The sequence below is a fragment of the Canis aureus genome, chromosome 24 (assembly GCF_053574225.1).
Source record: "Canis aureus isolate CA01 chromosome 24, VMU_Caureus_v.1.0, whole genome shotgun sequence".
Lineage (NCBI taxonomy): Eukaryota > Metazoa > Chordata > Mammalia > Carnivora > Canidae > Canis > Canis aureus.
In genome coordinates this window covers 44,096,284-44,109,914 of record NC_135634.1, presented here as the reverse complement: position 1 = coordinate 44,109,914, position 13,631 = coordinate 44,096,284, and the positions used below count along the sequence as shown (strand labels likewise).

Genomic DNA, 13,631 nt, shown 5'->3' with positions numbered 1-13,631 from the left:
TATATCTTATCCTTGAGGAAATTTTTAGTCTATGTATATCTTATAGTTCTCCAAAGCATATTCAACATCTGAGATACCAACTTATAAAATCCTTCAACATACAAGCATATTGAAGAGCTATGGGAGTACTTCTCAAAAAGCAAGTTGTGACCCATCACTGTATAATGAAATCAACTTAATGGGACCCACATTTTTGGTGAAATACAATTTTAAAATATCAGAGTTATCACAAGTAGCAAAAGTAGGTACTGTTTCATAAAACTTAAGTCATATGCATATACATGCCCTAGGATGCAAAGTAAGAGGCATTTTTTACTCTGTTCTTTTTTTGAACATTTGTCACCCCTTTACTTTATATTTTTATTTGCTCAATTACCTATTCCCCCAATGGATTGCTCCATCTGGGCAGGAACTTTGTTGTTGGTCTCATTTGCCACTATTCCAATGCCTAGAACAGTGTCTGACATACAGCAAACATTCAAAAAACATTTGTTGAGTGAATGAAAATAAATATTTTAATTCTATAACATGAAGACAAGGAAAAATTGCCCCAAAATAAAACAGAATAGAACAAGATCCAATTCTATCATATTAGGTCGCTCATTCATTTACTCATTTAACTCTTATCACTGCTGCTAAACACAAATGTTACCTACCACTAATTAGTTACTATAGTGGTAGACTCTATAAGAAAAAAAAACACAAGGCTCTCGGAAATTAACAAGAGAATTGGACCTAATCTTTGCAGTAGGGGGTAGTGGACAGTATGGGTGCTGGGAATCAATGGATCTGTAAGCAAGTGACTGTTAAAGTGAACTCTCAATCTTGAACAGGAATAAAGGAGGTAAAGAAAAGAATATTTTCAGCACAGACATTATTTCTGGTAAGAGGAATGGGGCAGGGTACATGTAGGAACTGAGGTGAGGCTGGAGTACAGAGAGCCAGCTCACGAAGACAGGTGGTAAGGCAGGCAAAGTGGGCATGAAGATTAATGTCCATTTAACTCAGTCTTGCACCTTCCTGACCACTTTCTTACACAGAATTACTACCACTGTCATAATTATTGCAAAACATCCTCAAACCAAGAAGCAAGTCTGTAGGTTTAGCCATAATAAATGCATTAAAATAATCAGTACAGTATTCTTAAAAAGGGCAGGAGAGGGATGCCTGGATGGCTCTGCGGTTGAGCGTCTGTCTTCAGCTCAGGTACTGATTCTAGGATCTGGGATGGAGTCCCACATCAGTCTCCCTGCAGGGAGCCTGCTTCTCCCTCTGCCTGTGTCTCTGCCTCTCTCTCTCTCTGTGTCTCTCATGAATAAATAAATAAAATCTTGGAAAAAAAGGAGGGGGCAGGATATTTAAAACATCTTCCCCGTGCAAGATTTAAAGGAATGAATGTGGTAAGATAAAAGCAGGTATTTGATGACCAAAAAACACAGCCACAGTTCATATGTAAATGTAAAAATAAAACATCTGGCAAAAGAGCACCTTATTATTTCTAAATTAGATTTTCTTTTCATTATCCATGGTTTTTAAATAACTTGCTTTGCTGATTCCCCATCAATAACAATCTTTAAAATCACATTATCTACCTACCGACTCCAGTATAGTCTTCTCAAAGACATCCAGTCTTCGTGTCTCTAGAGCAATACCAATGGCCTGCTTATACTTGTGATCATCTAGACATCGCTGGAACATTTTATTTACAATGCCTTCCAATCTCTGGTCAATTGGTTTTTTTTCTCCTTCTGGCAAATCTGCATTTTCCACACATTGTTTGGTGTAGTGGTCAATGCATTTTGCTATAAAGAAAATAAAACAATGAATCACCTTGTAAACAGGACTAAACTACTAGAAAAGACAAATGCCCACATTCTGTAATCATAACTTCTGGGAAAACTATAGAGTAATAAACAAATTTCAGGCTTTTTAAATTCTAGAAGTTATACTTTCAAACTAATATTGTTCCCTTCATAACAGTTACACTGGGAGGCTTATATACTAATTCTAATGAAGCTGACATTATTCAAAACATTTCTATCTTGCTATGATACTTTGACCAAAATCATATTACTCAACTTGACTGTATTGCTTATCAGAGTTGGCTACAAATAGCTACTGTTTCACTTTCAAAAACAAGTATTTGGGGGTAGCCTGGGTGGCTCAGTGGTTTAGCGCCACCTTCAGCCCAGGGCCTGATCCTGGAGACCTGGGATGGAGTCCCAGGTTGAGTTCCCTGCATGAAGCCTGCTTCTCCCTCTGCCTGTCTCTGTCTCTCTCTCTCTCTCTCTCTCTGTCTCTCATGAATAAATAAATAAAATCTTTAAAAACAAACAAAAATTTGCTATTACTGAGGATATTTAAAAAGACCACTTATAACAATTATCACAGAGCAATAAATTAGACTTCTTCAAATTAGTGAAACTATTAGCTCATTGACAGTAAAGACCATGTCTAATCATCTTTGTAAAATAATAGTGAGATCTGAAATGTACCACAGGTTCTAAAGACAATTCCAAAGATTTCCAAAAACCTTTCCAGCATTTGTCATATCTGTTGACATGCTGTTCCAAAGTAAGGTGGGTGAAACCTACACAATCCCCAGTCTCAGCCCCCCACCCCCACCTCACTGCCAGTGTTAAAATCCAGTGGTATACATAGGCACAATTTGGCTTTCACATTACACAATGATTTGGGTGGATGGAGAGAATAGGGCAACATACTGAAAGGTACCAATAGCATACTTGATGAGAAATATTTGTTTACAACTCACACTACTTTACAACCACATTTTAAATTTATTAGGAATAACCAATAAAAGGAATTTTCCTAAGTCTTCTTCCACCTTCATAAGGAAGATGAGTAAATACCCAAGTGAATGACATACAATAGTTATATTCTCTATAACTCATTGACTTGTCATTCTCCCTTTCAAAAAGAAGAAAGGGTACAAGGGCAAGATTAATTAGCTGCAAACTATAGCCCTGAGAAACAAATGATTTGAATTAGCATAAAGAATTACTGGCCCAGGGATGCTTGGGTGGCGCAGCAGTTAAGTGTTTGCTTTCCGCTCAGGGTGTGATCCTGGAGTCCTGGGATGGAGTCCCACATCAGGCTCCCTGCATGGAGCCTGCTCTCCCTCTGTCTATGCTTTGCCTCTCTCTCTGTCTCTCTCTCTCTCTGTCTCTCATGAATAAATAAATAAAATCTTAAAAAAAAAAAAAAAAAAAGAATTACTGGCCCACTAGATGGCTCAAGTTAAATGGATCTATATTGGGAGAAGCAGTCCTTTAGTAATTTGGAATATATCACATACAGGGTCCATCCAGGCAGAACCATGCACATTTACTTACAGTTAATAAGAATAAAATCGCACTCAAAAAGCAGACCTTAAAACAATTCTGGTTGCAGAAAATCTTTACCAGTTCCTAATATGAGTTTTTTGAACCAAATATAGTTAAGTGATGAAACATTACACCTATCTTATCAGAAAGTAACAGAATTGAACAACTGGGGGATTTTCCTTAAATTATAACTGAAGGGGAAAAATATACCTCTAAGGTTTCAAATAAGATTCACGCTTTTACTTACCAGGTTTATATCACAACTATATCCCAGAATCTAGTCTCATTCCCATCTAAAGTCTTCTTATAACAGCAAGAAAATTTACTAGTTTTGAATTTTCTGGATGTATAATATTCAATAAGATCCTAGGAAGTTCTTCCCAAATTCTATTTTGTGTATCCCCTCACAAATTTCACTGATGTTCAAAACAATCCATTCTTGGGATGCCTGGGTGGTTCAGCAGATGAGCATCTGCCTTTGGCTCCGGGCATGATCCCGGAGTCCTGGGATCGAGTCCCACATTGGGCTCCCTGCATGGAGCCTGCTTCTCCCTCTGCCATGTCTCTGCCTCTCTGTGTCTCTCATGAATAAAAAAATAAAATCTTAAAAATACAATAAACAAAACAAACAAAAAACAATCCATTCCTTTTTTTTTTTTTATTTGAGAGAAAGCATGTGTGCATAGAGGGGAAGAGTATATCTCAAGCAGACTCTGTGCTGAGCACAGAGCCCAACATGTGGCTTCATCCCATGACCTTCAGTTGAAACTAAGAGTCAGATACTCAACGGACTACACAACCCAAGCACCCTCAAAATGATCCATTTTAACAGTGCCTAAAAAACTAGAAATCCCCAGGGACACCTGGGTGGCTCAGTGGTTGAGCATCTGCCTTTGGCTCAGGGCATGACCCTGGCGTCCCATACCAGGCTCCCTGCAGGGAGCCTGCTTCTCCCTCTGCTTGTGTCTCTGTCTCTCTGTGTCTCTCATGAATAAATAAATAAAAATCTTAAAAACAAAAAACCCTAGAAGTTCCCCCACTTTCATACAAAGAAAAAAGCAAAGAGGATTGGTTGATTTATCAACAATTGCCTTCTACAAGCTAAGAGGACAGCATTTAGAGAGGGAAGGCATCTACCACCTCATAGCCACTTACAGACCAACAGTTCTGTTTAAAACATGTTTTGTAAAATAGTAGCAATGCAAGCACTTGCACATCATTGTTGAAAAAATTATCAGTATTCGTTAAAAAAAAAAAAATCCTTGAAATAAAAGAAGAGAGGCTATGTGTTTTTAACTCCCCATTTCTAACTCAATAGAGAAAGCGCTCCATGTTTCAAATGTTATGGTCTATTCTTTAAAACCACTTGTTCTTTCCATAGAATTATAGATGAAAATTCCAATTCAATGACCCCCCTCCCAACAGGATTAAGTTACTTGCAACAGCAAAAACTTTAAAATCATAAATGCAGAATTCTAGTTAGAACGTCACAGACATTTGAAAGTATCCTTTGAAGCAGCTTGTGCAGCACTTCCCAATTTCTGAAAGAGAAGGCCAAATTTCTCCTTTTAAGGGTTCAGGTGAATAAGCCAGACCTCTTTTGAATCAGCAATTCAGGGGCGCTTGGATGGCTCAGCCAATTAAGCAGCTGCCTTCAGCTAGGGTCATGACCCCAGGTTTCTAGAATCATAACCCCAGGTTTTGAGAACAGAGGCCCGCCACATTGGGCTCCCTGCTCAGCGCAGCGCTTGCTTTTTTCTCCTTCTCAGTCTGCTACTCCCCCTGCTTGTCCTCTCTCTCTATGTCAAATAAATAAAATCTTAGGGATCCCTGGGTGGCGCAGCGGTTTGGCGCCTGCCTTTGGCCCAGAGCGCAATCCTGGAGACCCGGGATCGAATCCCACGTCAGGCTTCTGGTGCATGGAGCCTGCTTCTCCCTCTCCCTATGTCTCTGCCTCTCTCTCTCTGTGTGTGACTATCATAAAAAAAATTAAAAAAATTAAAAAAAAAATAAAATCTTAAAAAAAAAAAAAAAAAAATCAGGGCAGCCCTGGTGGCTCAGCAGTTTGGCGCCGCCTTCAGCCCAGGGCGTGATCCTGCACACCTGGGATCGAGTCCCATATCGGGCTCCCTGCATGGAGCCTGCTTCTCCCTTTGCCTGTGTCTCTGCCTCTCTCTCTGTGTGTGTCTCTCTCATGAATAAATAAAATCTTTAAAAAAAAAATAAAAAAATCAGCTATTCAAAAAAATATACTACACTACTGAAAGAATATACCCTTGTGCTCTCTGTAACTATGATTGAAAGCTTGATATTCCTATAGAACTGTCTGAAGGGTATGCAGTCTATTCTTTCATCTATTAGATCAGGAGTTTTCAAAAATTTTTTTAAAGCTACAAATTGCTGGGCAGCCTGGGTGGCCCAGCAGTTTAGCACCTCCTTCAGTCCAGGGCATGATCCTGGAGACCCAGGATCAAGTCCCACATTGGGTTCCGTGTATGGAGCCTGCTTCTCCCTCTGCCTCTGTCTCTACCTTTCTCTCTCTCTCTCTCTCTGTTTCTCATGAATGAATAAATAAATAAAATCTTAAAAAAAAAAAGCTATAAATCGCTGAACAAAACCTTAGTTATAGTTTAATTTACAAGATAAAGAGCCCAAAGTCTTGCCAGTATACTACCCCCACTTCTAAAATAAAGAAACAAATGAAAAAAAATGATGGTTGCTAGTAGAAATAATATGGATTTTGAAGTAAGCCTACTTAATAGCCATGTGTCTCTATCATCTCAAAACTCAAGTTTTTTCATTTGTAAAATGGATATGGCCTTCCTCACAGGGCAGCTGTGGAATAAACCATGCCATGAAAAATGAGTAGCAAAGTGCCTAGCAGAATGAAGACAGTCAATAATGGTTTCTGGTATTAGAAATAACTCTATATATACTTCTATTTAAAAAAAAAGGAAAAAAAATAACTCTATAAACAGCTGTCATTTAGTTACTCATAATAATCTAACTTTTTCATATAACAGAATGCTCATTGGAGTAGCAATAACTATAATCTAAGATAACTATCTTTAGGTTGATTAGACCTTTTCTGAATAATTTCTTAGATTCTTCCATAAAATGTTTTGTGAGGTAAGTTTCTTCATTATTACTATTATTAATGTTACTGTTCATTATGTCAAAAAATAATAAATCACAAAATTGGAAGGCAGATCTAAAAACTCGGCTTGCATAATATTATAGGATTATGAACTTCCAATTAAAATTAAATTTGGCGGGCAGCCCGGGTGGCTCAGTGGTTTAGCGCCATCTTCAGCCCAGAGCATGATCCTGGAGACCCGGGATCGAGTTCCACGTTGGGCTACTTGCATAGAGCCTGCTTCTTCCTCTGCCTGTGCCTGTGCCTTTCTCTCTCTCTCTCTGTCTCTAATGAATAAATAAATAAATAAAATCTTAGAAAATAAAAATAAAAAATAATTAAATTAAATTTGGCAACAGCAAGTAGTAATTCAAAACAAAAATTTTATATGCACCACAGCAAGAAAGAAGCTGACAAGATAAAGCTTTACCAGGATGGAAAATAATTACCTATAATAGTCTCCACGTATTCAGAGTTATCATTGACATTGAAGAGGTCACCAGCTCCAAGTGCATAATTCAGAGACTCCTCAAAAGCTCCAAGGTGATAAAATACTTTAGATGCCACTAAGGCTGCAAACTGCCGACTCCGGAAACCTTCATCTTCATACAAAACTTCTCTGAAAGAAATCAGAAGTGTAAGTCTAGCTCAAACTGGTTCTCCTTAAAAATCCCATCTAAACATATTTAGTAGCGGCAAAATCCTAAACGAATTAATAAGCCATATGACCCACATCCACAATTTTTTTTTCTCAGAAAATTAGTTGATCTACTTTAATCCAATTTATAGAAATAAAATAATTTCTTACATTTTATCTACAGACTCAGAAATTTCTGCCCAGAAGTCATTGACAACTGCATTCAATTTATGTAGTGCAAATTCCTGTAGAAGATAAAAATAAAATTCAACATTGAGAGACTTACCATTACAATTTTTTACCAAAAAAAGAAAAAAAACCTTCTGGCAAATCAATGGCCAATTTTTCAGTTATATTTACTAAAACGTTTAACCTATGAAAAATAACAAAAATTTACTGACTTCTGTTTTCTCTTGGGTTTATACATTTCCTTTCCGTTTTCAATCATAAAACATCAGACTAGACATAGGTTATTCCATATAACGAACATCTTTCTTCTCTGTATATACAAAATTGATTATGAGTCTGGATATAAATGAATTCAGGTTTGTAGAGCCACTTTAAGTATGTTCCAAAGTTTAGTCAAATAAAAATAATTTAAAAATATGTGACACAGAAGAACAATTTTTTGTGCTTTCCTCTGATAAAGAAACAAGGGTGGGTGGGGAGTGTTCTGGTGCCATACTGAGAATTTTTTACCTTAACCTTGTTAAACTCTAGGGAAAACCAATTGCTACTGCCAAAATATCGTCCTTTGGGGCTAGATTTGAATGGGTATAGACTGTTTAAGATGGTGTTTTTAAATGATGGAAAATATACAAATATCATTAAATTCAGAGTTTCCAGTGTTCATATTAACCCTAGTTAATTTTTCTTCAACTCATACCTTAAGCTGTGGTTCTTCCTCATCCAGAAGAGAAATTATTCCAGCTATAAGACAAAAAGTATATCATGATTATGAAGTATATGCTAAGATAGAAGCTATTACTTAGTTAAAAAATATCACAATTAGGGCAGCCCAGGTGGCTCAGCGGTTTAGCACCACCTTCAGCCTAGGGTGTGATCCTGGAGACCTGGGATCAAGTCCCACGTCGGGCTCACTGCATGGAAGCCTGCTTCTCCCTCTGCCTTTGTCTCTGCCTCTCTCTGTGTGTGTTTCTCATGCATAAATAGATAAAATCTTTAAAAAAGAAATATCACAATTAGAAAAGTAGTTTTTGAGGAGTGACTGAGGAGTGACTTCACTAGAAGAATGATTATTTTTCTTTATAACTGTAACTGTTTCTATTTTGAAGTTTAAGAATTATGTTATCGAATCACCATGACACCACAAAAATTACATTTGCCAAGTTCACTGGTTTTCAAAGTATAGTCCTTGAACACACAGGATTAGCATTACCTCGGAACTTACTAAAAATGGAAATTCTTGGGCAGCCCAGGTGGCTCAGCAGTTTAGCGCTGCCTTCAGCCCAGGGCGTGATCCTGGAAACCCAGGATCGAGTCCCTTGTCGGGCTCCCTGCATGGAGCCTGCTTCTCCCTCTACTTGTATCTCTGCCCCCTCTCTTTCTTCTGTGTATTTTCATGAATAAATAAATAAAATCTTAAAAAAGGGAAATTCTTGGCCCTCTCCTAGATCTATACTATATCAGAAATTGTGGGGATAGGGTCCAGTTATAGGGCCATGAGTTTTCCATGTAATACTGATAATACAGTTTGAGCAAATCTCTGGCCAAACTGACCAAAATGGGAAACCTTCACAGACAACTTTAGAATAAATTTATTCACACGAAATAAATCAACAGTTATGAAATTATTTACAGAAAAAGGTGAAGTCATCAACTCAACAGAGTAAAATATACCAATTACTTCAAGATGCCTCTATTAAGGCACCTCCTTTGTATCACAAGTAACCGAGAAGGTATGTTAAATGATGAGCAATCTTACTTGTTCTGACTTCAAATGACCCAAGTACAGCGTTCTCCACATGACCTTGAGGTGTTAGCATTAACACTGGAAAGTAAACTATCCTCTCCAAAAGAATATACCTTGAAATATAGTCATATGTCAAAGGGATTATTAGAAAACATATGGGGAATTACTGTCCTTAGATCTCAAAGAAACAAAACACACAAAACTAAACTGTCTCTCGGATGTTTTCCATATGGATCTTAAAATCATTCTGGAACACTGAACTGAAACTATGAGTTGATTAAAAAGTGTCAAGATAAGTTTACTTAGGAGATGTAGCCATTTTGATTGATAAGTATAGGTTTGCCAAGTAGTTCCAGCAGTCTTTAGAGAGCCATACAGGAAAGGATACAACACTTAGCCAACAAAACGAACCATTGTGCTGGCTAGGGCATACTACTATTCTAAAAGCATAAGAGCAGATAAAAAGAACTTCTTGGTACTCTAGCTTGGTATGAGAAGTCCAGAACAGAAAGGCTAAACTGAAAGAACAGAGAAGACAAATTAAAAATGTAATGGGGGAGTGGGGTGGATTATGAACTAGTGATGTGGGATAGCTGATAGATAAGAATCCTTTAAATGTGGAACAGATTGGGATCCCTGGGTAGTTCAGCGGTTTAGCCCCTGTCTTCCACCCAGGGCATGATCCTGGAGTCCTGGGATCGAATCCCACGTCAGGCTCCCTGCATGGGGCCTGCTTCTCTCTCTGCCTGTGTCTCTGCCATTCTCTCTATCTGTGTGTCATAAATAAATAAATAAATAAATAAATAAATAAATAAATAAATAAATAAAATCTTTTAAAAAAACTGTGGAACAGATCATGAACAGCAGAACACTTCATAAACATACTAAAAATGCTACTCATTGCCTATCATCAATCAGTGGTGTGTTTGAACTGCTTCAAAAGAGGTGATGAATCTCTTACACCCTCCTGTTTTGTATTATTTATGACTAATTTGTTGTCCTTATGACTAATTTGTTGTCCTGGCTTAGAAATGCAGCCTTTGTTCATGGAACACAATTAAATCAAATACTCTACACTCCTACACAATTACTTCCCATCTTAAAAACAAAACAGAACTTCTCTTCAGATGGGGGGAGAGGGAGATACACAAGGAATGTGAAAAGTTTAGGATGCTAGAAAAATCTCTTCTGCCATGATAAAAAGTAGCAGATATTACCTAAACTTCTTCAATCAGGTTATAGCAATATTTGGATGTTATTTATAAATATGGAAGTACGTTCCAGAAGAAACAGCTTAAAAGTTGAAAATGAATGTTTTGGGATGCCTGGGTGGCTCGGTGGTTTAGCATCTGCCTTTGGCCCAAGGTGTAATCCTGGAGTCCTGGGATCAAGTCCCGCATTGGGCTCCTTGCAGGGAGCCTGCTTCTCCCTCTGCCTATGTCTCTGCCTCTCTCTCTCTCTCTCTCTCTCTCTCTCGTCTCTCTCATGAATAAATAAAATCTTAAAAAGACAATGGCTGTCTCCAGGGATGAGGAAGAGAAAAGAGGAGTGGGAGATTACTGCTTTAAGGCTTTTTAGCATAATTTCCCTTTATGTGCCTATATTATGTTAAAAAAAAACCACTCAATCTCATACCTCTCTCCTGTAACCACCTATCTCTATCTCTCCACTCCCTTTTGCTGCTGAATCTTTTGAAAAATTTAACAATACGTGTTCATCTCTTATTCACCACTGTTCTTACTGCTTAGCTAGTGACTAGAGAAAAAAATGAATGAATAACTTGATGAATCCATACCAGAACCATGAGGCTAGTCTTTAAGCACCTGGAACAGATCCTAAGACACTGTGAGCGGAAAGAACGTGGAAACAAGGTGACAAAAGGTTCTGAGCAAAGGCTGGTAAGTGATCCACTAAATGTAACAAATGATAGTAACAAATACGCCTCACCACCAATATACTGTATCACCACGGAGTCTCAGAGTAGGACCTCAAAGATCATTACTAGTCACCTGGAATAGGTTTAAATTCTATTATATTCCCATCAAGTGCTTTTTCAGCCTCTACTTAAAATACTCTAGGGATTAATTTATAGATTTGATTAGCTGACTGATTTCTTCATTCAAAATACACTTTTGGGGGGAATCCATGGATGGCTCAATGGTTCAGTGCCTGCCTTCGACCCAGGGTGTGATCCTGGAGTCCTGGGATCCAGTACCACAACAGGCTCCCTGCATGGAGCCTGCTTCTCCCTCTGCCTCAGTCTCTTCCTCTCTTTGTCTGTCATGAATAAATAAATAAAATCTTTAAAAAAAATACACTTTTGAACATCTGCCATCTATCTGTTTGGCAGTGCTCTAAGAATTAACAAGTTTTGCTGCCCAAAATTGTACCAGATAGTAAATGAGGTAAGTAAACAAAGTAATCACAGAACTATGAGTTGGACAGCTGAGGGGAAGAGAGGTAGGCAGCGTATTTTAACAAAATGATCAGGAAAGACTAACATTCAAACTGAGACTAAAGATTGAGAAGCTAAGGGAAAACTTGAGGAAAAAGACTCTAGATAGAGGGAACAGAAGGTGCTAGGGTCCTGAGGTTAAGATAGAACCTGACATACTCAGGAACAGAAAGAGCAGTAGGATGTAGTGAGTGAAAAAGAGAGTAGTAGACAAAGCAGAAATCAAATCATTTAAGTCTTTGGTTAAAAGTCTGGATTTTATTCTAAACACAATGGAAATGACCAGAGATTTTAAGCAAAAAAAAAAAAAGACCTGTGATTAAAGTTTGAAAAAAAAATTACTCTGCCTACATACAGCAAGAAGAACGGACTATATGAAGATAACGGTGGAAAAACAAAATCTTAAGGCTGTCACAGTAACCCAGACAAAAGATAAAAGATGGCTTGGGATAAGAAGCAGCCGTGGCATTGGATGGATGTGAAACAGAAGGACGCCTACATTTACAAGTGGCAAGAAACGTTACCTTTCGGGAGCAATGACTGGAAAAACTCTGTCCTCTTTGAGCTAAAATTCACTTCATTTGCATCGCTTGGGGACAAAAGTCTAATTCCAGGTACAGGTGACAGCTCTCGGAAATCTCTGAAGGTAACTTCTAGGTTTCTAGGGTCAAGCAATCCTCCACAGATATATGGGTTTGAGCTCTTCCTTAACAGGTCAGTTTGACCGCTAGCCTGTTTACAGCAAAACACTTGTGGACAAACCTAGATAACACAGGACGAGGAAAGGATGTGTGTGTGTGTGTGTGTGTGTGAGAGAGAGAGAGAGAGAGCAGGTAAGAAAAAAAAAAATCAAACCACCAAGGCTGTGGACAGCTATATGCAAATGACTCTGCGGTGGGTGGTGGGTGGTGGGTGGTGGGTGGTGGGTGGGTGGGGGCCTATCTTCACAGCTCCTGGCATTTCAAGGCCATCACCCGAGCCTACAGAGGCAACGGTGAAGCGTTGCAACTTGCACCGCACGCCCAAGAATTCTTCCCTCAATGCAGAAGTCTTTACCGAGTACCTAGTCTCCGATCCACAGACAGGTTATCAGTATCAAGCAGGCTCCGGGGGGCTGTCTGGGCGCTCGAGCTGAACACTAGCGGAGCACCCCGAGAAACACCCCGCCTCGAGTGCGCTTCAGACTGGACCCCAAGGAGAACGGAGCTGGGGTTAGGTCCGGGCGCCTACAGAGTAGTGAGGCTGCCGCCCCCCCCCACCCCCCCAACCACCTGCGGGGAAGCGCTGGGATCACACGATCCCACGGCGCCAAACTCGGAAGCGACAGGATCGAGGGAGCCCCCCCACCCCCCGGGGGCGGAAAAGGGCCCAGGAGCCCCTCGGGCGCGGGCGCGGGCGCGGGGGTGTGACCGCGGGTGGGACGCGCTGCGGGTGGGCGGCCTGTCCCGGCCGGAGGTGACCGCCGGGGCCGTCGGGGAGGCCGGCCCACACAGGCAGCCCCCGGGCCCGGGGGTGCGCGGCGGGCAGCGAGGGGCCGCGCAGGCCGGCGCTCCGCCGGGAGGTGCCCAGTCACCGGCCCTGACTCAGCTAAAAGCCGGCGTGGCGGCTCCTCCCTTTGGGCGCCGGCGGCGGGCGCACTCACCAGCTGAAGTGATCATGGCTGCGTCCCGCACGAGCCCGCCCGCTCGCTCGCCGTCCCGGCCGCGCCGTGTGTCTGTCAGCTCCCGGCCCGTGGGCTCCGCCGCGCCTCCCGCTCCCCGGTGCGCTGCTCAGTCAGTAGCCTCCTCAGGCCGCCGGCTCGCGTCTCTCCCAGGACCCCGCCCGCCGCGGGGCTGCCCGCCGCTCCGCCTGCCGCTCGGCGCCAACTCTCCCCGCCGCGGCCTGCGGTTTTCCGCGCCGCCGCCGCCCCGGCCCTCGCCGCGGGGTGCGCGGAGAGCGTCATGTTTTCTCTTACCCTCCTCGAGGTTCAGCGCTCCCGCTGCGGCGCGAACACTGCTGGGCACCTGCGATCGGGCTTCAGAATAGCCACCCCCAGAGAGAGGACCCCATTATCACCCGCCATTGCTCAGAGCAAGGGTGTTGCGGGCAGGGGCTCGCGGTGCTCGCAGCGCCACCTGCTGCTTGGG

General features: G+C 41.1%; 1 protein-coding gene across 1 annotated transcript in view; it reads right to left on the bottom strand.

Moving 5' to 3' along the window:
• Positions 1-13,312, bottom strand: part of PSMD1 (proteasome 26S subunit, non-ATPase 1) — a 93,682-nt gene extending 80,370 nt beyond the window's left edge. The window contains exons 1-5 of the mRNA XM_077869195.1: positions 13,148-13,312; positions 8,004-8,047; positions 7,289-7,362; positions 6,930-7,099; positions 1,597-1,802 (exon numbers count right to left, since the gene is read on the bottom strand). Of these exons, the coding sequence (XP_077725321.1) occupies positions 1,597-1,802; positions 6,930-7,099; positions 7,289-7,362; positions 8,004-8,047; positions 13,148-13,163 (510 nt within the window). The 5' untranslated portion in view covers positions 13,164-13,312. The remainder of the gene's footprint in view (positions 1-1,596; positions 1,803-6,929; positions 7,100-7,288; positions 7,363-8,003; positions 8,048-13,147) is intronic.
• Positions 13,313-13,631: the final 319 nt, after the last annotated feature.